Raw genomic sequence first — 24,342 nt, forward strand, 5'->3', positions numbered from 1 at the left:
AACTCCTAACGGTCCACCAAGGAAGTTGGTTGATGTACAAATCATGTGCAGCACACAAGTGAAACAAAATATTGCGTGGGACACTGTAAATGAATTGCATGAGCAGGAGAAGGGACACACCAGCCTGACATCACTTACCCGTGCAGCTCCATTACATTTAGTACAAATGGTTTGTCCCAAGGCAAGGCACTTGTCGCAGGCCTGAAAGCAAGGGAAAAAAAAATAAGCACCACATAAGTTTCCAAACTAAAGTACAGCACAACTGAAATGTAACAGGTAAAAAAATGCTTATGACAAACAAAAGTAGAAATATCTTTAGGGTACAGGAAATTAACTGTGGAGCAGCCGAACAGTTGCTACAGGATGTTGGAGGAGATGACTAGAACAGGATAACTAAGGTCATTACTTCAATTATACCATTGTAATATTACTTTTATATAGCATTCAGACCTCATCTGGGGCCAAAGCAGGTTTTCTAACAGGTAGGATGCTTGGTCGTGGGGGAGAGCTTTGTTGCAAAACTGTTGTATTTGTCCAGTGGTGGCTAGTACGAGGGGGGTTGGAAGAAAGGGGGTGGACTGAGAAATAAAATGTCACTTAGCTCTGCACACAGTCTCTCCTACATAGTCTCTTCTCTGCTTCTCTTCCAGGAAGAACCCAGGCTCCTCTAAGCTAATCACGATGCTGCTGTCAGCATGACAGCAGTGTCGCGATTGGTGAGCTCCATGGTTCGGTGCTCAGACAAGACAGAGTCTGTGCATTTCTCCGCCTAGGCTGTATATTACAGCCAGGTGGAGACCATGTAAAGTGCACATGAATGTTTTGCTGGCCCAAGACGGCCAGCCAAACATTTATGTGCACTCAAGTGCACATACCACTCCATCCCCATGCTAGCTGAGACGACAGCCAAGCACCGTCCCCTCCCAAAACTGACTTCAACAAGGAAAAATAAAATGATAACCGAGAGTTATTATAATTTTATTTTTCCTTTTTTACACTGCAGAAATGCAGTGGGGTGACGCTGCTACGCCTTAGCAGAGGAGGTGCTGCTGCATTTCTCATGAACCTATATGGGAAACGATTTGTTGTGTGAGAGACCACAGAGGTGCTCTGATCTTCCTGGTACGTAGCAGCTGGCGGCAATGAGGAGGTATTAAAGATCCGCAGAAATTAAGAAAGTAAATGTTTTTATAAGTTATTCTGCAGGTCACATATTCAGTTTAGAATGTGATTTCGAATTGCAGTACACTTCAGGTACAATCTATAGCAGTTGAGTCAATAACTACATCTTTCGAGCGATGCAGAAATAGGCAGAGAGGGAAGTAATGAAAGAAAGACAGAGATCTACCAGTTTGGAAAGAATTAAGATCATCCTGATTATGGATTTTAATTAACAAGGTAACAACTATGTGAAAGCCATGCAAAGTGCTAGCTATAAGGAAGATCTCTTCAGTTATTAACTGTTGGTCACTATTTGCAAACGTCTGAACTGAACACTGATTTGGAGAATTGTCTGAAAGTAGCTTAAAAGGTAAAATCAGGAGCCCCTATTCTAATCCGGCCTATGCAGTTCATATAGTACATCCAATCCAGCTGGGATGGTCTTGTGTACTGGCCAATAGACTACCCCAACCGAGCTGTATGTGGCGGAGCACTGAACCTTGTAGCAACAACCCAACTTTACTCAGGTAGTTTGGATGATACACGTAGACCTACCAGGATTGTTTGAATGGACTACGCCTGGACAAACCATTTTGATCTAGAAAGCTTTTTATAATTCTAATAAAAGTCATATTCATAAATAGAACCATAATAATCATAATAATAGGAGTGACATATCTGCTTAAACTTCTGACCATTGTTTTCTTGTTACAAGCTATGAGTGACATCAGAAATACCTTGGAATAGAATGACGACCTTCTTCACCATTAAAGGGTAGCAGTCACATTCTAAAAAGTCATCTGTTTCACACTCAACAGGAAAAGACAACAGGGCAATAATTTGACTGCCATACTCAGTTTCACTCTTTAAAAGAAGGTTGCTCTGCCTCAGAGATCCAACAACATTAAGATTAACAAAAGAACCTCTGCAAAGAGTGACAACAGAAGGAGAGCCAGCCCCACTCTGACCCATTAACTTAATGTAGGCAATAAAAAACAAGAAACTTATACGCTCATTGCAGTTATCCGCATTTTCCTGTGGGGGTGAACTGAAAGGAATTTTAAAATGACACTCGTCCAATAGAGGGTCTCTCTCCAGCCTCACCAAATATGTTAAGTGACGATCACTTTAATCATCAGCGCCTCATTCTACATAGCTCTGCAGCCAAACACGACCCCCTCGACTTAAATATTAGGGGTGGGCGATAAATTCTGCTCCGGCGCCAGAGTTAGTGGAATTTTGCCACTCTGCGTTAAGCTTGTAACACTGAGTTCCAGCCAAATCCCACCACGTAGCGGATTTTTTTCCGCATGTGGCTAGCAAATGGTAAGTTGGAGAGTTAGAATTGGCGTCCCATAGAGTGATTTTCTGAGACCAGGCGGGCACCCAGCAAGATTTTCCCAACGCAGGCAGTTGTAGCTGTTCGCGGTGAGGAAACTACAACTAGAGTAGAAAATCTACCCGAGCCACAGCAAAACTAACTTGAGAATTAGAACCCTCGATCATGCCGCATGGTGCTGTTCGCACTTATTTCTTAGAGTAGAACATGCTTCTGGCACAAAAGAAATCAGTGAGAGCAGGAGGCGCCGATTTTTGCCTGTTCGTGGGTGGAACTCATATGGAGTTCTGCCTACCCCTACATTATATCAAATGATGGACTGTATTTTTATCTATTTTTAGACACCACAATGAAAAAGATAAAGCGGAGAGTTCCGGAGATACACCAATTACAAGGTATAGAAAATATTGACTTTTTCAATTAACCACAAAACTTTTTCAAGAAAACGTAAGTAAGCATCAATGCAGCTGCTTTCAAAACCATTAGGCAACCAACTCCAGTAAGGAGCCAGCCAGAGAGGACCATCAAGTCCTTAGAAACGGTTACCTCGGAGGATGAAGAAGCCTCCAGCAAATTCCTGGCACTTTATCTCCTTGCCATAGATTTCTATGGAAGTGGTCCTGATGCAAGGGATATGGGATGCAAGATGCTGTAGATGTGATGCAGTCAACAGGGGTCTTCTTGCGGCTACTCCTCAGTTCATTAGCTTGGTGAGGTGATCCTGGCTACTTGGGTCGATGTCCTTCAAATTCCTCTCAGTCCTGGCAGACGTCCAGTCTCCACTGAGCTACCAGTCACCCGATACAGTAGTCACAGGGGAATACTTCCTTGGCCAGTAACGAATAGTTTTCTTACCTGTCGGTGTAGTTTTGCAGCTTGAAGATCTTTCTGGATTCACTATGCTGTGCATTATTCCGCGGTCTTGTGGTTGGTTTCGGATTCGTAGTCTTTTCTTTTTTTTTTTTTTTTTTTCTTAGCCCAGGTGGGCGTCGGCGTCACACCCCTTTGGGTGTATTTCCGGTGACGTCGGCATGCTTCCTGCGGAAGCTCCCACTCTTGGGCGCCATCTTCGGGTTCTTTTTTTCCGTGTTTCTTTCGTTTCCGAAGTAATGGCAATGTTCTATTTAGTTTGTATTTACCGCCTTGTACTTTCAAAGTCCTTTCTTTAGTTAACCACCTCTTCTCTCTCCTCCAGGGAGAGGTGTGGCGCCGCGGCCAGGGCGACGGACGCTGGAATCTGGGGATCACGGTTCGATCCCCGGCGGCAGGTTAGCCCAGCACCATGTGACTCTGGGCAATAGCTTGCTTAATCTTCCCGACGGCCCCCAGCGCCTAGAGACCCTTACGGGTGATTGTGCGCTTTACAAATGTGGATTTGTATTATTATTATTATTATTATTATTATCTTTCTGGCGGAGGTGGGTGGGTTCGCTAGTGAAGCCAGAAAGATCCTCAAGCTGCAAAACTACACCGACAGGTAAGAAAACTATTCGTTTTGCAGCGTGAATCTTTCTGGATTCACTATGCTGTGCATAGATTTTGTAGCGGTTTCTCATCTCTGTGGCGGCTGGGTGGAAGATGAGCGTTGGGTGTTGAATATGTGCTGTAGCACCTTCTGTCCCACTTGAGCTTCCTTGTTCATTTGTATGTCCACACAGTAGTGCTTCGTGAACGTGTGCACCGAAGCCCATGTTGCCGCCAGGCATATGTCCTCTATGGGTGTGTTAGCCAGGAAGGCTATTGTAGCGCCCTTCTTCCTGGTGGAGTGGGCACGTGTCCCCTCTGCCAGTTCTTGTCCTGCACGCTTGTGGCAGAGTTGAATTGTCTGTGCGATCCATCGTGCAATGGTCTTTTTGGTTACTGCTTTCCCCATGAAGCGGTTTGCGAATGACACAAAAAACTGTTTTGTTTTCCTGTGTCCCTTTGTCCTTTCAATGTAGTGCATGACTGCCCTTCTGGCGTCCAGGGTGTGTAGAGCTCGCTCTGCGCTAGTTGTTGGTTTTTGGAAAAAACTTGGTATCTGTATAGACTGGTTCATGTGAAATTTGGATACCACCTTCGGCATGAAGTGCTGGTCAGTCCTCATCACAACTCTATCGTTGTGCCTTTGTATGTAGGGTTCTTGTAGCGTCAGCGCTTGAAGCTCGCTTACTCTGCGTAAGGACGTTATTGCAACCAGGAAGGCTGTTTTCATAGTTAGCATCTTTAGGGAGACCTTGTGAAGTGGTTCAAAGGGCTCTTTCATGAGTTCCGTTAGGACTGTGTTCAAGTTCCATGCAGGTGGCGGCACCCGCTTGGGTGGTGCGATCCTTTTCGCTCCTTCTAGGAATCTCTTCACCACTTGTGATGTGAAGAAGCTCCTGCACGTTTCTCCCCTTGTGTAGGCGACTATCGCTGCCAAGTGAACTCTTAAGGAGGATGAGCTAAGGTTCTTCCCCAGCAAGTGCGTCAGGTACTTTAGCACTGTGGAGTCCTTCATTTTATTGTGGAGTCTTTCCTGTCTGCACCATATAGTGAATCTTTTCCATTTCGCAACGTAGCACTTTCGAGTGCTGGGCCTTCGTGCCTCCCGAAGTACCCTCAGGGTGCTTTCTGGTAGTCTCAAATGTGCGAACTCTATGTCCTCAGGAGCCACGCCACTAGGCTCATGCTCTCTGTCTCTGGATGTAGTACCTCTCCGTTCTGCATGGAGAGTAGGTCTTTCCTCCTGCTGAATCTGTGGGGTGCACACTGTGTCATCTCCATGATCTGCGAGTACCATGTCTGCCTCGCCCACTGTGGTGCGACCAGTATCAGTGTCATGTTGCTCGCTCTGCACTTGCTCAGCACTCTGTGCATCAGTGGTATCGGGGGAAAGGCGTAAGCAAATGTCCCTGACCAATCTATCCATAGGGCATTCCCCAGTGACCCCTTGTGAGAAGTTGGCCTGATGTGCAGTGCTCACTATTCTAGTGATCACTATATATCAGTCCAAACAACCCTTATTGATGATTGGTTGTAAGTCAACCTTATAGACCAGCTATCCTAGTAGCATGGATACGAGCAGTCTAAGGCTAAGACTCTAGAGGGCGTGTTAAGCCAGCTGTTTTACCATCACATTACCCCTTGAACACCCAGTGAAAGGACACTACACAAGTGTTATGAAAATAAACAGTGTATTTATTAGAATCACAACAACCCTGTACTCTTTATGAGGACAGGGTGCTAGGCACACAAAACTCTTACGAAAATACTTAAGTTAGCACGGTATACACAAATGCCCGAGGGGCACGAAAAACCATATACTTTAAAAGTGGAATGCGAATTACTAGCAGGTAAGTAACAGTACTAATAGGCTTTGGAATCGCTAGGACTGGACTAGGGAATCGTTAGATTACTTCTAGGAGGCCCAGGGGACTCGGGTGCAGAGTGTGCACTCTCACGCGGGATGCGGGACAAAGTCTATGGGAGCTAGAATTCACAAAGTTAGTGTTCACGGGCGAACCCGACCTGGTAGGGAGAAAACGACAGTGGATCCTGACCCTTGGGTAGTGAGGCTATGCTGGGACACCGAAGTGCCGAAGTTACCTAGCCCAGGGGCTGCAGCTGCATAGGTCTCAAAAGACGTCGGGAATCCTCGTTGCCGGACCAGGAGCCTGGAAGAAAGGAGTTGCTGGCAGGCGACCAGTGAAGATTGTTCGAGGGATCCAAGCCTGGATCGAAGAGGGATGACACCTGAAAGCAGAGGGGACCAAGTTCGTGACTACTAGCCAGTAGTCAGTGGGCACCAGGAGGGCACCGGATGGCAGTCACCTCGACTAGGTGAGTGGGCGACGCTGGCTCTGCAGATCTCACGGACCAGGAGGCGTTGTCGGCGACCAGGATGGAGAGGCGAGCTGTCCCACGATGGATGAAGCTGTCGGCGTCGAAGTTACCCAGGATTGGGCAACAAGCCTTGGCTAATTCAAGCCCACGCGGTGGACTCAAAATGGCGTCTTGAGTGGACCAGGAGGGTCCGGGGTGCTCCTCTTCAGGAAGGGAGCAAGGGCCAGTCTGGAGCAACCAGACCAGCAGCAGAAATGTCGTCAGGCGTCGTTCAGAAGGCCACAAGCCAGCGGGCTAGTAGCCAAACAACGCGGTGAGCAGCAAAAAGCAGAAGGGCCCCACGCAGATCGTGGAGATGCTGGGAGGCTGCACTTCGGTGCTGGAGCTGCTCAGGGTCGGGGCTTCTCGGACCCCAAAGCACTCACCAGGAAATTACTCGGCGGGCTTGCTGTGCAGAAGTCGTGCAGTCTTGCAGATGGCCGGTCCCTCGAGGTCTCGTCGCACCCACGGTTCTCAGCTGGGCTGTAGAGGTGGGTAGAGGTCAGAGGTGCCAGGGAAGCCGGTTCTTGTCGAGCTGGGCAGTCGGATTCCGGAGGAAGGACTTGCAGCAGACCGCAGTGTTCTTCAGATGGTGCCTGCGGATGCAGGGTGACTACTCCTTAGCCACAAGGGAGAAATCTTAGGAAGAAGTCTTGAGTTCCTTTCGTAGAAAGTAGTTTCAGGATTCAAAGATGATCTGATTTGGAAGGGGGCCAGTCCCTACCTTTATCTGGGAAAAGGGGGCTGGCACGCGACTAGGTCCTGCCCTATGGGTGGGACCAGGAGGGGGGTGGTTACACCCACTTCCTTGGCGGGCTTTTCCCCAGCACAGGGTCTGGAGTGTCCCTGGAACTGGTTCAAGCCAGCCTATGCACAGTGAGCACCGGGGTGCCACGTGCAGTCACCTTCCTCTGAAGCCCTGCCTACTTACAATACACAAAATCCTGTCTGGGACGGTGCTGGCACCGCCCCTGGCAGGAAACCCTTTGTCCTTATCTCCTGCTCTGGGAGGACTCCCAGCAGCAGGAGGGCACACTTGTGTCTCGGTGGCAGCATCCATTTTGTGGATGCTAAGGCTCTGTCTGACTTTAACCGGGGTTAGGGGTTACATACATGTCGTGTCCCTCTAGAAGGGTGGAATGCTAACCCCGTCGCCAGAATTGGCGAGGGGTTAGTATTCCAATTCGTATGACACCTTACTCGACATGTTTTGATAAAGCGATACCAGAGTTGGCATATAACCGCGAGGATTATAATGCACTTAAGAGTATATGGTATGCGATATCATGGAAACGGCTAAGGGATGGATCCCGAAAGCCGCAGACAGGCCCAGCTCATGCCAGAGCACCATCTCACACGATTCCAAGCACTCTGCCTTCAGGATTGTTAAGGCCTGCCATATGAGTGACCGATAGGAGATCTGTGTGTCCATTTTAAGGTTAGATATAGGTATACTATATCTACAGCAAAGGGTGAGTACACCACCTTGCCCCAGCTGTCGTGCAGCCAGTTGTGTCAGTTTTGGATGGCCAGCCAGGGGTGGCATAATACATGCTGCAGCCCCTGGTAGGCCCTGGGTACACCTATGCCCTGGGTACCTAAGGTACACTGTACAGGGACTGATAAGGTGACTCAGTATCCAATTTAGATATGTACCTAAGGTACATGGAATCCATTTTACAGAGAGAGCAGTAGGCCTGGGGCCCTGAATAGCAGGGTCCCAGGTCAACTAAGTCAGAAAACCAGCAAAACACCAGGCAAAAAGTTGGGGGCAACCATAGTCAGGGATCTACCTTCCTACACCCCTCCTCGGGCTGCCTGGATGCGAAGTTTTGGCATTTTGCATTCTGGCGTGTGGCAAACAGGTCCACCGATGGTGTCCCCCACCTGTCGAACAGGTACCTTGTCTCCTGAGCATTGAGCTCCCACTCGTGGGATGCCGATGTCTGCCTGCTGAGCCAATCGGCTTGTATGTTGTCCTTCCCTGGTAGGTGTATGGCTACCAGGTCTATCTTGAGAGGGATGGCCCATCTCCATATCTCCTGCACCAGCGTTGAAAGCGGTGCTGACTGTGTGCCCCCCTGCTTGTTGATGTAGAACATCGCAGTGGTGTTGTCTGTTTGTATCAATACCTTGTGTTTGTACAGTCTTGTTTGAAAGGCTTTCAGTGCAAGGAAGATGGTCTTCAGTTCTAGGTAATTGATGTGCTTTGCCGCATCTGTTGTCGTCCACAGTCCCCTCACCTTGAGCTCCTCCATGTGAGCGCCCCATCCCTTCAGGGATGCGTCTGTGGTGATGGTCACTGTTGGCGTTGGGGGCGTTAGAGGCTTTCCCCTTGTTATGTTCTCCATGGTCCACCATGCCATCTCCTTCTGCACTGCGTGCGTTACAACCACTAGATCCTCCCAACCGCCTGTAGCTTGTGACCATTGCTCCTGTAGCCATTCTTGAATGGGTCTCATGTGGAGTCGTACATTTGGTACCAGGTGGATGCATGATGCCATCATGCCCATGATCTTGCTCGCAGTCCTCACTGTCCGAGCTTGTCCCTTCCGGTAGAGGCGAGTTTCCTTCACCAGCGCCCTCGCCCTCTTCTCGCTGGGGAACACCTTGCCCTGTAAGGTGTTGATCTGTGCTCCCAGGAAGATTTTGACCTGTTCCGGCTCCATTGATGATTTCTTCCAATGGATGGAGAACCCCAGGCTTATGAGCGTGCTCGTCACTGTATGTGCGTGCTGCTTGCATTTCTGGTATGAGTTTGCTTTCACCAGCCAGTCGTCCAGGTAAGGGTATATGTGTATACCTTGCCTTCGTAGGTGCGCTGCGACTGCTGCGAGGCACTTTGTGAAAACTCTTGGTGCTGATTTTAGTCCAAAGGCCAGTGTCGTGAACTGGTAGTGGCTTTCTCCAATGGTGAACCTGAGCATGTGTTTGTGCTTTCTGTTCATTGGGATGTGCAGGTAGGCGTCTTTGAGGTCTATTGTGACCATGAAGTACGGTCTGTAATTGTGGGAGCACCTCTTGCAGGGAGGTCATTTTGAATTTTTGCGTTCTTATGAATTTGTTCAGGAACCGTAAGTCTAGAATGGGTCTCATTGTCTCGTCTACCTTTGGTACCAGGAAGTACGTTGAGTATATTCCTGTGTTTCTTTCCTTGAAGGGTACCCGTTCTATGGCCTGCTTCCGCAGGAGTTCCTTTGCCTCCTCCTGAAGACACTGCAGCTGCTTGCTCGCTAGTGTTTTTCTTTTTGGTTTTCTGCTTGTTGGCCTCCCCTCCAACTCTATGCAGTATCCGAATTGGATAATGTGGAGGATCCATTTGTCTGATGTGATTTCTCTCCACTCTCGGAGGTAAAATCTTAATCTTCCTCCCACTGGTGTCATGTGGTCGTAGGTGTCTAGTTTGTCTTGACCCATCTGTACGTGCTGCCCCCTGGGATCTTTTTTGTGGGCGGGCACACAGAGTTTTTTGAAGTCACTTAGAGGTGGGCTGCTGCCCTCCTCTCCTATTTTGTCCCCGTCCGTTTCTCCCTCGAAAGGACTGGCCTCTTTGTTGGTACTGCCAGGACTGCTTCTGCTGACCATGCTGAGCCTGCGAGTCTGCCTGGTGCGTTTGCTGGAAAGCCTGGTGTGATGTACCTGGCTGGTTTCCGCCTCTCCCGCCGGGCCTCCGTGACGGGGTGCCCCTCTTGTTCCCTCTGAACTGCAATGCTCCCATGGATCTTACTGTTTCGTTATCTTTTTTCAGTTGACTGAGCGTTTCATCAACTGTTGTTCCGAAAAGCGTGTTGCCGTTGAACGGTGTGATCAGGATGCTGTGTTGCACCTCCGGTTTGAAACCTGAGATCCTGAGCCAGGCGTGCCTCCTTTCCGTGACACCCATCATCATGAGCCTGCTGGCTGTGTCTGCCCCATCCAGGGCCGTCTTAAGGCAAGAATTAGCTGCGTTCTTTCCCTCTTCAACCAGCTTTTCGGCCTTCTGTCTGGCATCCTGGGGCATGTCCTTCACCAACTGCCCCAGCCCCTCCATGATCTGGTACATGTGCCTGTTTATCAGGGCGTTGGAATTAGCCATGCGCCAGTGGGTCGCGGCATTCCGTTCGATCCTTCTGCCCACCAGATCCATCCTTTTGCTCTCCTTATCCGGTGGCGGGCCAGAGGTAGTGGGTACGTTAGCCCTCCTCCTTGCTGTGGCCGTGATAATGGAGTCTGCGGAGACCGTGCCCTGAATGTAGGCCGGGTCCTTTGTGGCATGTTTGTACTTTTTCCTCAGTTCTGGGAGTTACTGCCTTGCATGTTGCGGGCTCCCTGAATGCTTCCTTCCCCTGAGCCAAGACGCTTTCGAGCATTGGAAGGAATTGGCTCCTCGTTTGTGTTGGGAGCAATGTTTCTAGAAGGAAGTCTGCTTTCTGCTTCTCTTCGTCGAGCTTGAGCTTGAAAGCTGCTGCGGCAGATTGTATCACCGAATTGTAGGCCCCGATGTCGTCCGGCGGCGAGGGCCTCGAGGGGTAAGTGTCGACCACCTCCTCCGGGCTGTCGGTGTCGACATCGATGTAATCTACCTCCTGAAGGTCAGAGGGTGCCGACTGTGTCCGTCCTGCCATCCTCTTCCTCCCCATAGTTGTAACTTTCGTAGGGATTCTCGTACTCCTCCTGGTCGTCGATCACCTCGACGTCCTGGTCTTGTTCCTCGGCGACTTCGGCGATCTCCTCTTCCTCCTCGACCGCCTCCACCACCGGTGGCTTGGTCTTGTGAGGGATCGTGAAGGCTTTCATCTTTGCGTCGAAATCTTTCTTCCGCTGCATGATGTTCTCCATTTCTGCCTCGAGGCGCCTTCTCTTCTTCTCCATCTCGGCCGCGTGTTCCGCGTCGGATGGGTCGGCCGCTCTTTTCGGCGGATGGCTCGTCGCCGTGCCTTTCGGTGTCGAAGTTTGACGTCGAACCGGATTTTGGGTCTCTGGTCGTCGTCGTCAGTTTTGGGTCTTTCTCCCTCGGCGTCGATCGATCCTTTTCGGGGACGATTTTCAACGTTTTCTGCTGATCAGCAGCTCTCGGCGCCGGGGACTCCTTCTCGGAGGATCCGCTGGGCCTGGGAGTAGTCGCGGACGCCGCCTTTTTTGGCGTCGGCGCTTTCGGGGTCTTGCCCTCGATTTTTCTAGACTCGGAGTCTCTCGGGTTCTTGGGGGCCGAAGAGTCTCCTACCTTGTCAGAAGTCTTCGTGTAATCGGTCTCTACGACCGTGTAGCTGTCGTCTTCGGCGGCAGCATTGTCTTCTTCCTCGGAGGACATCCCCAGCTCGTAGAGGGACGGAGTCGGGGGCTTCCCCTGCAGGGCGGCGTGTGCTACCCTCTGCCCCTCTCTCACACGAAGGGTCTTCGGGGTTAAGGCGGAACAGGCGTTGCAGTCTCCGCTTTCGTGGTTCACCGGTAGGCAAAGGTTGCATACCGGGTGCTGGTCCTTCTGCGCGTACTTGTGGTGGCAGTTACGGCAGAACTTGAACGGCGTGTTGTCCATCATCGAGCGTCCAGGGCCTCTCTGGTCGCGTGTTCGTCGAGGATCTCGATGGAAAACGCCTTATCCTTGCTGACTTTTCGTCGATGAAGTCCCCTGGAGTCTTCAGATGACTTCTCCTCGTCTTTTCTGTATTTTCTCTCTTCTTTCTCCCAAAAAGTCTGGAGCCCAAACGGGAACGATCCAGACCCGACCGCGGAAAAAAAGAATCTGAAGATGGCGCCCAAGAGTGGGAGCTTCCGCAGGAAGCATGCCGACGTCACCGGAAATACACCCAAGGGGGGGTGACGCCGACGCCCACCTGGGCTAAGAAAAAAAAACAAAGAAAAGACTACGAATCCGGACCCAACCACAAGACCGCGGAATAATGCACAGCATAGTGAATCCAGAAAGATTCACGCTGCAAAACTTGCCTTCTGGGCGACCAAGCTGTACTCAGACTACTTTCCTGCTGTGCTTGAAAAGGAAAAATAGAAGTGCAGGTACTCTGTACCAGAGTACCTGCTTGTTTCTGAGAAGTCCCTTACTCTCCAATTAAAAGTATTGCATTTCTCTTAAGTGCTGGTACTCTCCCTCTCAAAATAAAAAAGTGCCGGTACTCCGTATCGGACAGTACCGGCCCATTTAAAGCACTGCTTTCCCGGATCCAGCAGACTCGGTTGCAACTTTGAGCGTCAGGTCCAAGTCCTTGGTGCTACATGGTGGTGAGGAGTGGCAGTTAGAAGATTTTGACTACTATCTCACTCCAGCAGGTTTCTTCAGCTGTGTGGTCCTGTGCCGCAAACAGGAGCCAACTGACTTTGAGTCAATTGCTTCAGCTGGGCTTGGGAAACTACTTCTCCACGAGCAAGACACAAAAGGAACAGTCCCTTCTCCTTTGCTAGCCAACAGCAGGTGCAGTTCCACAGTGGTGAGCCTCTTTTCAGCAGGTATTTGGAGCAGCATGGTGGTCCTCCTCTTCAGTCTGTCAAGATCGGAGTTCTGGGTGCCAGAGGAGCCCTTTTATGCTCAGAAATCGACCTCAGAATAGGATGCATTTGATAGCCCTTGAACTACCAGGTTTCCTCCCTCCCGATCACTTCCTGCAAAGTGTGGCATCTGGCTATTCCTGGATGCAAAATTTTGCCCACTGCCAACATGGCAAAACCCTTCTATTCATGGCTCCCTAGCACAATCCAGAGGTGTGACTACCAAGGGGGCTACACATCCCTGAAAAAGGTTTGGCAACTGGTTTCCCCTCTCCTTCCAGGGTGCCAAGCTGCCTACCTAAACAATAGAGAAGCCCCTCTCCCAATTGTTCACCATTTGCCCTTCAAAGGCGGCTTCTCCATTAAAGCTTGCCATTTTGGCAAACACCCATGTGGCTTCCTGCCAGGTAGAGCTAACACCTTTCTCCAATGCAGGCTTCTGTTGTCTTTCTTTTCGGAAATCATTTGAAGGTCTCCCCTGGAGGGCAGAAAGCGGTCTCTGAGATGAAGTTGTGCAACCATAGAGTCAAAGGGGATTTCAGTGCAACAAAGCGGCAGCTTTGTAAAACTTGCACCCTACAACAAGTTACATTAATTTCAACTTGGGCATCAAGTCGGGCTTAATGTAACAAGTGGTTTGATACCTTAGAGTATCAACATTGGTAGTCCCAGTCAGAACTTAGGAGGGTAGCTGTGGCATCCTACAACTCTGCACTCGCTAATGGTGCTACTACTAACAGCTTAGAACCGAGAAGGATAAAGGATCTGCCACAGGTGTCAACATAAAACAGTACGCATTAACCCGTTGACCGCAGCGTGAATTCTGCCGCAGGAGTTTTAATCAGTAGGCAGGGTTCGGACAGCCCCCGGCCGTCACGTGGGATGGTCGGGCACCATCCTGAGCACGGAACGGGTTAAAACATCTAGCCACTATATAGTGATAGCTCATATTATTGATGGGGGGACTACTCATTTATAAAGTGTTCAGAAAGAGTACTTTGAGAGAATTATTTTTTTTTATCTTAGAACAGAGGGTTTTTTTTTCCTGAAACGTTCACAACATTAAGTTGCAAACTCATCTGTACCCTAACCAGATATAGTAATCTGCAGTTTCCAGTCCGGGTTTGGGTAGTGATTTAGCCACACTGACTAATGGTAAATGTGGTAATGACTTGAACTTCAAACCTCAAAACCCCAAATGCTAGTTGTCCCACTTACAAATCACGGTGTGTGAAACAGAATGAGGTGCTATAGAAGTAACACCTCTCTTTGGTATGATGGTCAAACCTGATTATAATATTTTCATATCTAGCCAATTCTATGGAAAGTGGGATTGTAAAGGTGTTCATGATGTTTATCGTACTGATGTACAAAAGGCTGCAATTTTCAACTCTACATTATTCTGTCCTTCATATTCTCTCTGTAGTGGTTTCCCTCAAATGACAGAAGAGATTGCAAAAGCCACTTGCCCCTCTCAAATCGAGATAGCTTCTGGGAACAAGGGTGTCGTTCGGGCTTGACAAACATCAGGATGTGCCCTTCCTAGGAGGGCCTGCAGTTACAATCGGTCTGAATGTGAGGTACAGTTTAAATACCCAATAATCATAAGAACTACCCAACCGACCTCTAGGGACTTTATAGAGCGCCAGAGGATTGCACAGAGGATGGAACGTGGCACTTACTTTTACCGAAGCGGTGCGAGGCACCTTGATATGTTCTTCTGCATGCTTGAACATTTCAGGAACAGGCACTGGGATGTCCCATGGAAGAGGGGGTGGACCACCCATAGAATCTACAGGTTCTCCTGAAAACAAAACCAGAGAGTAAATAAGCTCAAACACCACAGGGTGCACAGACTAGGATGATTCTCATGAAAACAAGCACCCAGAAAGAACTCTGGTCTACCACAAGGTTTTCCCGACTTCCATCTTAAACTAAAGTTTGTTCTGCAGCACTGCATGATCAGGGCGGGTATTTTGGTGCTCAACCCATTGTTTTTAAAAATATCTGCCTCTCTATTCACCTACTTGATAAACATGTATAAATATGAAATTTAGTGTGCAATTGCCAATTGCAAAAATGTGGAATATATGTAATGCACAAGATGGTAATTCACCTCTAGATGGATTATATTTGATACACACATCTAGATGCGGACATTGCTTCCTACAATGACACCATGTCTGCATTTAGATGGCAGGAGTACGCAGAGCATGTGTTTCTACAACCATACATGGTACAAACTTATATTTTCTTCCAGTGCACCTAAATTGTCACCAACTCCTCTAGGTCAATAAAATCTCTCCCACTTTCGGGTTCCTGCCAGTCTTAAATAGACAGGACTATCATCGCATGCCAAAAACTAAGAAGATCAAAATTAGGCAAGGAACAAATTGAACAGGAACCCACAGTTCTGCTCTCATGGAAAGGAAACCATTTTCTTATGCGTGTACCCACTTTTTGGTAATTCAACAATGGAAACTATCAGCTTACATGCATGAGGGGGTCATCTATACATGCTCAAATACACTTATAACAAGCATTGGCATAGACAATAGGTCTCGCATTTGGGATCTTATAAGTGTTTAGCCATGCAACAGTTGGTGGTGTTGCACCAAGGATATTCTGCTGCATAACTAAATACTTAAAGGGTCCAAAAAGCGAGACTTATTGGCTATGCCAATGCTGGTTTGTTTTTTGTTGCTCTTTTGTGCAAGTGGCAAGATCCACAATAGCTGGACATGGTTTTTGTTAACAGTTCTTTGCATCAAATGAACTTGTTTTCATTGCTCTGAATGTGGTTTCCATTCTGGTTGTAGGAAGCAGTCATTCCCGGGGGTGTGGGGGCTGCCTAGCTGTGCGCATGCGCCGAACTTTGCAAATGAGAAAAAGCCTGGTGCAGGCGCAATTTACAAGTGTGGAGTGAGTGAGCCCCAGGCAACATGACTCACTCACACAGGAGTTCATGCACTGCACCTGCATACTCGGGTGCAGTGCATGATGGTTTAAGGAAACTCTGCCAACTCCCTCCCAGTCATCGAACACATTTACCAAGAAACTCTGAGAAGAGCCTCCCTGCTGCACTGATGGCTGGTGGTGTGTGTGCCTGGTGAAAGTGCACGGACGGCTGGTGGTGTGTGCGTGTGCCTGGTGAAAGTGCACAGACGGCTGGTTGTGTGTGTGTGTGCCTGGTGAAAGTGCACGGACGGCTGGTGGTGTGTGCGTGTGCCAGGTGGAAGCGTGCACGGACGGCTGGTGGTGTGTGCGTGTGTGCCTGGTGGAATCGTGCACTGACGGCTGGTGGTGTGTGTGTGCCTGGTGGAAGCGTGCACTGACGGCTGGTGGTGTGTGTGTGTGTGTGCCTGGTGGAATCGTGCACGGACGGCTGATGGTGTGTGTGTGCCTGGTGGAAGCGTGCACTGACGGCTGGTGGTGTGTGTGTGTGTGTGCCTGGTGGAATCGTGCACGGACGGCTGATGGTGTGTGTGTGCCTGGTGGAAGCGTGCACTGACGGCTGGTGGTGTGTGTGCCTGGTGGAAGCATGCACTGACGGCTGGTGGTGTGTGTGCCTGGTGGAAGCGTGCACGGACGGCTGGTGGTGTGTGTGCCTGGTGGAAGCGTGCACTGACGGCTGGTGGTGTGTGTGCCTGGTGGAAGCGTGCACTGACGGCTGGTGGTGTGTGTGGCTGGTGGAAGCGTGCACTGACGGCTGGTGGTGTGTGTGGCTGGTGGAAGCGTGCACTGACGGCTGGTGGTGTGTGTGGCTGGTGGAAGCGTGCACTGACGGCTGGTGGTGTGTGTGCCTGGTGGAAGCGTGCACGGACGGCTGGTGGTGTGTGTGCCTGGTGGAAGCGTGCACTGACGGCTGGTGGTGTGTGTGCCTGGTGGAAGCGTGCACTGACGGCTGGTGGTGTGTGTGGCTGGTGGAAGCGTGCACTGACGGCTGGTGGTGTGTGTGGCTGGTGGAAGCGTGCACTGACGGCTGGTGGTGTGTGTGGCTGGTGGAAGCGTGCACTGGCGGCTGGTGGTGTGTGTGGCTGGTGGAAGCGTGCACTGACGGCTGGTGGTGTGTGTGCCTGGTGGAAGCGTGCACTGACGGCTGGTGGTGTGTGTGCCTGGTGGAAGCGTGCACTGACGGCTGGTGGTGTGTGTGCCTGGTGGAAGTGTGCACTGACGGCTGGTGGTGTGTGTGCCTGGTGGAAGCGTGCACTGACGGCTGGTGGTGTGTGCGCTTGGTGGAAGCGTGCACTGACGGCTGGTGGTGTGTGCGCTTGGTGGAAGCGTGCACTGACGGCTGGTGGTGTGTGCGCTTGGTGGAAGCGTGCACTGACGGCTGGTGGTGTGTGCGCTTGGTGGAAGCGTGCACTGACGGCTGGTGGTGTGTGCGCTTGGTGGAAGCGTGCACTGACGGCTGGTGGTGTGTGCGCTTGGTGGAAGCGTGCACTGACGGCTGGTGGTGTGTGCGCTTGGTGGAAGCGTGCACTGACGGCTGGTGGTGTGTGTGCTTGGTGGAAGCGTGCACTGACGGCTGGTGGTGTGAATGCCTGGTGGAAGCGTGCACTGACGGCTGGTGGTGGGTGTGCCTGGTGGAAGCGTGCACTGACAGCTGGTGGTGGGTGTGCCTGGTGGAAGCGTGCACTGACAGCTGGTGGTGGGTGTGCCTGGTGGAAGCGTGCACTGACAGCTGGTGGTGTGTGCCTGGTGGAAGCGTGCACTGACAGCTGGTGGTGTGTGTGCCTGGTGGAAGCATGCACTGACGACTGATGGTGTGTGTGTGCCTGGTGGAAGCAGGAGCATTCACAGTGATAGAAGACACAAAGTAAACTGACGAAGAGGAGGGGGAGGAAGGGAGGGGGAGTGCGAGCAGGAGTATGATTCACAGCTAGAAGACACAAATGAAGCTGACCAGGAGAGAGGGGGAAAGGGGAGGGGGGTAGTGCAAGCAGAGGAGCCAGATTACAGCAATAAAAACACAGATGGCAGCTGTGCACGTGCACGAGCTCGTGAACGCAAGCTGGAGGCCAGCAAAAGCCTCTGGTGGCACTTTTAAAAGCCACTTACTAAATGTCTCGAAGAGACCGGGCATGCGCGGTCTCAGGCGAGACCTAAAAAGGAAGCTCTGGCCAGTAACACATCTCCAACATGGAATGGCATTGAAGCAAGACAGTGCAAAACAGTTTTAGGCAGCATTTACTATTCAGAATCAGTGGATCTTGGCCACGAATCACAAATCCAAAATGTAGTTTTGAAGACAAATTCCTAATTCATACCACTCAAAGTATCCGTATTTGACTTGAATTTCATACAAGATTCACAAGCCCCAAGTTGGCGAATGAAGTTTCAATGCATCTCTATTTCACTCCATTGAGAATTGATTTTTCTTAAATTTCTAGGCCACTGCAAGGACCTTCAGTGGTCTTTCATACATCATGCAAGTCTCACTTCTGATAAATGTCTGCTGTGAATGTTGAAGATACCTTTCACGACCCTTTAGCGTTACTCGCTAATGGCATATGCGCTCCAAAATGTTTTGGAAAAATTGATGCACACTGGCCACAAGTTGGTAAACAAACTAGAACAGATCATCCAGCCTAACTGTTGGCAGCTGAATTAAAAATGTTTTGTTTGTATAAAAGGGTGCAACCTTCTACTAAGCACACAAATGCTAATCTTGGTTAAAAAAATTCTTATATAGCGTGACCATGGCATCCAAAAAAGCCAAAAAATTATTTGATATATTTTTTGAGCTCCCAAGCAATATTTACAAAGAATTATTCTAGAGTTAGCCAGAGAAAAAGTAAATAAAAACAATGCATTCACTAGGTTGTGGCCATCACCGTGAAAATGCAAGTAACATTTGTGAGTGTTATAGGGCTACATTTTAACACTTCAATAGTCCATATTTAACACAATACCAACATATCTCTTATAAGAAAAAAAACGGATTAAGACCTAAAGTACTTGCTATTGTAGGCACCATCTTTTTAGTGCACGGATACTGCAACAAAGCAGATTCACCCTGATGGATCTTCAATGTAACATCAAGGCATATGGATGAGATTGAATTAGAGGGAAGAGGTGCGAGTAAAACAAGACATATGGTATGAGGATAGTGGATGCCTCCTGCGCACTCCAACAAACTTGAAATTGATTCAGAGAGATACAACCAAAATGTGTTATTTACCTTTTCTTAAATTGTACCTGTATTTTACTATGCATTTTGCTTGTGTGCTTTTATGGTCATTGTCAAACATGTACCGAATAAAGCTTCATGAAATGAAATGTGTTTTGTACCAACTTAACAGAGCTCCTAAGTGGTAAGGCTGTGCATAAAGATCACAATTCAGAGTTGAGATATAGATTATATACATGTCAAAGTATTTCTTCTGAAGAGTAAACTCTTCATTTTTCTTTACACTGACACCTCTATATTGTAGTGAATATGCACCCAGGCTATATCAAGTTTTACTTTTGGATCTACATTCAGGCCGGGTATTTTTAGCTTTAGCATCACAACGCTGTTGGTCTGTCGTTTGGTAACTGGACCCAATTCACTTGAATGCATTTGGTACTTGAAGTTCTTGTAGACGCATATTGCTATGCAAAGGGCTACATGGTTTTGTTAAAACCACCACCCGGGGAAAGGATTGTGTCCATTGAAGCCAGGCCCCTCAAGAGTGGGATACCAGACCTCTCTTTGGGGAGGGGGGGGGGGGGGCTGGGGGGCTAATACTCTATAAGAGTTGTAATCATCACAATCTATCCACCACCTTCATAATGTCCACTCATGTTCAAATCAATTTGAAGGAATCACTTATTACTCCATATGCAATCACTTAGAAAATATATATAAATCACTCACCGTTATAAGGCACGTTTTTCCAGCCAGTGTTTCTGGACTCAGTAAAAGTTTCAAGACGATACTAGAATGAAACAAATATATACCTCCATTTAGAAAGCATGAAAAGTAAAAAAAGAAGGCAACAACAACTTTTTAAAACACACACTCAATTTTCAGAGAATGCATTGGATCAATAAACTAACTCCACACCCAAGAACCTCTCCCCCTATGAATCAAACTATTAACTGAATTTCTCCAACAAAGGGAAGAGTACAAGAAGCTTAAAAGGCCCAGGATTAGTACGAGTGGTACTAATTAGGCAAAGATACTAACTACCATCCGCGCCAACTAGGGGCACCGCTACAGCCAAGGGAAAACACTACTTATGCAATAGGCATGAAGGCCTTCCTCACTCATTTTCATATATCGAAATGTACTCAGAGAAGTGGTCTAGTGACATCGTTGCTAACTGTGAAACATGGAATCAGATCGAATAATGGCATTAACACCTGCCAGGTTGTGTGATCTTGGGCTAACTTATTTTTTTAAGGATAAAATTCTTCACATGAGGAGGATAGCTGTGTCACTCTGCCGATTTGGACTTTTTATAGCCATTGATTCAATATTGCTCTCAGCATCCTAAGAAGTTTGTGAATTCACCGAAGGTTTCCTTAATTTCGCACAATGTTTACAAGAAGAGCATAAAAGCTGTGGTAACGCAGGAATGATCGCAAAGGGTAGCTAAGCCCACAGCCAAGAGTGGCTCTTGGCCTCTCACCAGCACCCAAGTATGCTGAAATCTGGTGTCAGGTGATCCTAGGGAAAATGAGACAAGATTTGAATTCTCTGTAAGTTGTGGGATATTTCTCATATAGAATGGAATGTGTCCTAGAGAGGTCATGGGTATACTACAAAAAATAGTGCCTTAAGTTTGTCTTGGTTCATCTTGTGAACATGACTACCTGCATCCTTTCATCCCCTCCACCAGCTAGCCATCCAGGTAAGCGAGAATACACTCAAGTAGCAGATAACAAGGCCTTGTAAAGGCCATACATGTAACAAACCTCTACACACCTGTTATTTTTCTAGGAGCCCTATGTATACTATAACGTAAACATTTCAATAAGTGGCACACATTTTCCTTTGGAAGGTTGCCACAAATGTTGATAGGTCTGGCATAGTAGTGCTCTCAAACACTGGACAATCTTTCCTACAATAATTACATTTTTAATTACCACCTCTCAGAACCCTGTAGAAAGCTCGCTCTTTATATAGTAACCCAAAAAGAGGTACACTGTGTAAAGAGTTTAGGCAAGCCCCATTTGGTTTTCAGAGGCACAAATGAGGTCAAATCAAAGAAAAGTCTTTTGTGAATGCTATAAAAGTCTAAATCGTCATGATGAATCATTATTGTAATTGAATACCTCTTCGGAAAAGAAGGCGCACAGATAAACGGTAGTCTGTACGTTTTCCTAAATACACCTGAACACGAGGTAAAACTAATTGGTGAAACACGCAAAACTTTGCGAAAAAGAGCTCCCAACGAGCACATTGAGCTCTGCACAAGACAGTTCAAACATTTGATTGGCAGCTTTAAGAAAAGCTCCGGTTTTGATAGTGCTTGATAAAACTGTTCAACGGAAAATCAAGCCGCTGTGTGCTCCCTTTCAATGCATCCTAAAATACTTTGAGTATATTCACCTTCTCTTGGTATGTCATATCACCGTCCTAAAATGTATAAATGGTAGATTGTGTTTGCGCCACCTGGCCAGCTATTTATTGACTGTAGCCCATATACTTTCAGCAGAAGATGCACAGGATTTGCAAGTTCTTTCCAAGATACTTCAGGGTAAGTGAGAAATCGCATTAGATTCAAGACCTTGTGTCTCACCTATAAAGCCCTCAAGGGTCTTGGACCAGCATTTCTCAAACAGAAACTCTGTTACTATCTACCAAAAAGATCCTTACGCTCCGAACAGAGACACCTACTGGTAGTACCACGCACCAGGACGGTGACATGGGGCGATAGAAGCTTTACTAACGCTGCTGCCAAAATCTGGAACATGCTTCCAAAGGAAATAAAACTGTCACCCTTGTTACTTCAATTTAGAAAATTGGTAAAAACCTGGTTATTCGACCAATAATCTGTTCAGTAACAATACGTTTTAAGGTAGATACCACTTCAATCTGGGATTTTCAGCAAAGTTATAGCGCCAAGACACCCATGGGTATACGCTGCGCTCTATAAATTTTTAAAATAAATAAATAAAAATAAATATTACCGTGATAGATGTAGCAAGTACTCCTTGTATGACTGAAGAGTTTTAATTGCTCTCCCACCCCCCCCCCCCCTCAAAAAAGTTACTTTGGTTGGGCAGTCAATATCCAAAAATACATAAGCCCTGCACTTGTTGTTTCAAAAGATGCTCACTCTTTTTATATTGTTTGATTTTTCTAATGTCTGTTTTATTTTAACCCAGAAATGCAACCGCAGCGTATCCAGGCTATGGACCCGAAAGCCACCCTTTGCTTGCCCAAGGCCCTGGACATCCAGGTATTTAATTGACTTGATTTTTTTTCTCTTTAGTTTGCTATTTGTGAAATGCTACATGTGTCCTTAAGCCACACCAGGGCATTGTTCTTTGAGGCATACATAATAGGTGTCTGAGCCTGGGTGCAGGCCTGAAAGTCTTTCCTTGTTCCATCCCGACATCCCCAGAATTGGGCTTTTTGTTCCTATCCTGTAAGGTACCTCTTCGACACTGCTGGTAAGAACTTCGATGGGCTGAATTATTAATTATATTTCTGGCGCAAGAACTGGGGCTTCTTGGACCTGAAATGAAAATTCCCAAGAGACTTATGGGGAGAGGAGTTGGCCTAACGGCTAAGGCTCTCGACCTCGGACCAGGGGATCTGGGTTCGAGTCTCGGTAACGACGCCAAAACCTCCTGTGATTCTGGGCAAATCACTTAATCTCCCCGTGCCTAAAAAAAACATGAAAGTGTGTGTCCTCATGTAAAAACGTAACTTGTGCAATGTAAAGCGCTCTGATAACTGATTCGGTTCTAGTTCGCGCTATATAAAACTCAAAAAAACAAAAACAAAACAAATAAGTAACAGCATGCCTTTGGCGTCCTCCAATCCGCTGATCTAAAAATTTTAGATCCTGCCTGGAAGAGGTATAATCCATATTCATCATTGTGAATTGCGTCGGCCTTTGATATATCCACCACATAGGGCATTTAATGAACTCTATGCTCCAGAATTAGGGTGTACAATGGTTTATGCACCCGGTAGGGGTTAAGAAGAATTGCCCATGTGGCCTTAAGTAACTCCGTGATAACATCTAGTGTCAGGTTAATTGAGTTCTCTTGTTTATGAAAATGTTTTGCTGGTGTAATTTCTTTAGGAATAATTCGTTGAATTTTGTATTTTTTTTTGTAAAATTGTCACACTGTACAAAATTGTCACATTGTATCATTAGTTTAATTTGCACTTGATCAAAATATTTTCCTGGTGGATGTGAAGCGTATTGATTCTCAGAGAAGAAATGAATATGTACTTTCTATATGTGTCAAAAAAATTTAACTTGTATACACTGAACATATGAACCTTGTGGTCATGGTTTCTTTTACCGCACAAAATAAAAAGCAGTGAAATGCATGAACCAGGTATTCTTTGTTTTGTAAAATATTATTATAAAAGTCCAAGCCTGCAAAATAGGTCACAATATTAAATCATATCAAGAGAGGCCAGCTAAACACTATAAATTCATTCAACAACCTCCCGGTTCCCTTGGTCTCCCTTAAAGCAGCCTGGGCCGGTGACCTAGGGGCTCTTGAAGAGGAGGACTGGCAGGGTGCACTCCAGAGTCCTAGGGAAGTGGCTATGTGCATCAGATTCAGATTAGGGAAGCTCAAGATCCTGCATTGAGTCTACTATCCTCGCACCTACCTACACTCCTGGGGTCGCACCATGTCTGCGCAGTGTGTTCGGGGGTATGGAGAGGAAGGTACCTTCATACACATATAATGGGAATGTCCAGAGGTGGCCGTATTTTGGAGGAAGGTTACGGAAGTCATGTCGGATGTAGTGGGTGAGCCTATCCCATTGGACCCAAAGTGGCTTTTTCTCATGATCAGAAGCGAGGCAGATTGGTCCAGATATGTGGGTATATGGTTGGCATTGGTGGCAGGGGTGGCAAAGTGCAACATTGCCAGAAACTGGGGGGGCGTAGGCTCCCCCCTGATTGAAGAATGGAAACGTGACCTTGACGGGTGCCAGCGAGCGGAGGAAACAGTGTATAAGAGCAGGGGGTGTGTAAAGAAATGGGAGCGGGTGTGGCTGCCATGGAGGCGATACGGAGGGCTGGGGGGGACGGATTAGTGATTTGGGGTGGCATACCAAAGGGGCCTGCTCCACCTGAGATTGTATGGATTGTGATTTCCTGTACATGGCAACTATTGTCCTCGTGGTATTGTATCTGTATGCTGTGGTCTCTCGAGTCATGGTTAATAAAAAAAAGATTTACACATATATATATATATATATATCAGAAAAACAAGTTTGAACACATATATTGCATACATATTAGAATGTCGCTGTAGTCTCATCTAAGAATACAATGTGTACCTTAAAAACACTTTGGTACATACAAATACCTGAAAGCAATCATGGA

At 47.7% G+C, this 24,342-nt stretch overlaps 1 protein-coding gene across 1 annotated transcript in view; it reads right to left on the reverse strand.

Moving 5' to 3' along the window:
* LOC144782354 (protein SSUH2 homolog) overlaps positions 1–24,342 on the reverse strand; it is a 288,587-nt gene that overhangs the window by 113,567 nt on the left and 150,678 nt on the right. The window contains exons 6-8 of the mRNA XM_078661672.1: positions 19,686–19,746; positions 14,506–14,627; positions 139–201 (exon numbers count right to left, since the gene is read on the reverse strand). Of these exons, the coding sequence (XP_078517798.1) occupies positions 139–201; positions 14,506–14,627; positions 19,686–19,746 (246 nt within the window). The remainder of the gene's footprint in view (positions 1–138; positions 202–14,505; positions 14,628–19,685; positions 19,747–24,342) is intronic.

The sequence above is a fragment of the Lissotriton helveticus genome, chromosome 9 (genome assembly GCF_964261635.1).
Source record: "Lissotriton helveticus chromosome 9, aLisHel1.1, whole genome shotgun sequence".
Lineage (NCBI taxonomy): Eukaryota > Metazoa > Chordata > Amphibia > Caudata > Salamandridae > Lissotriton > Lissotriton helveticus.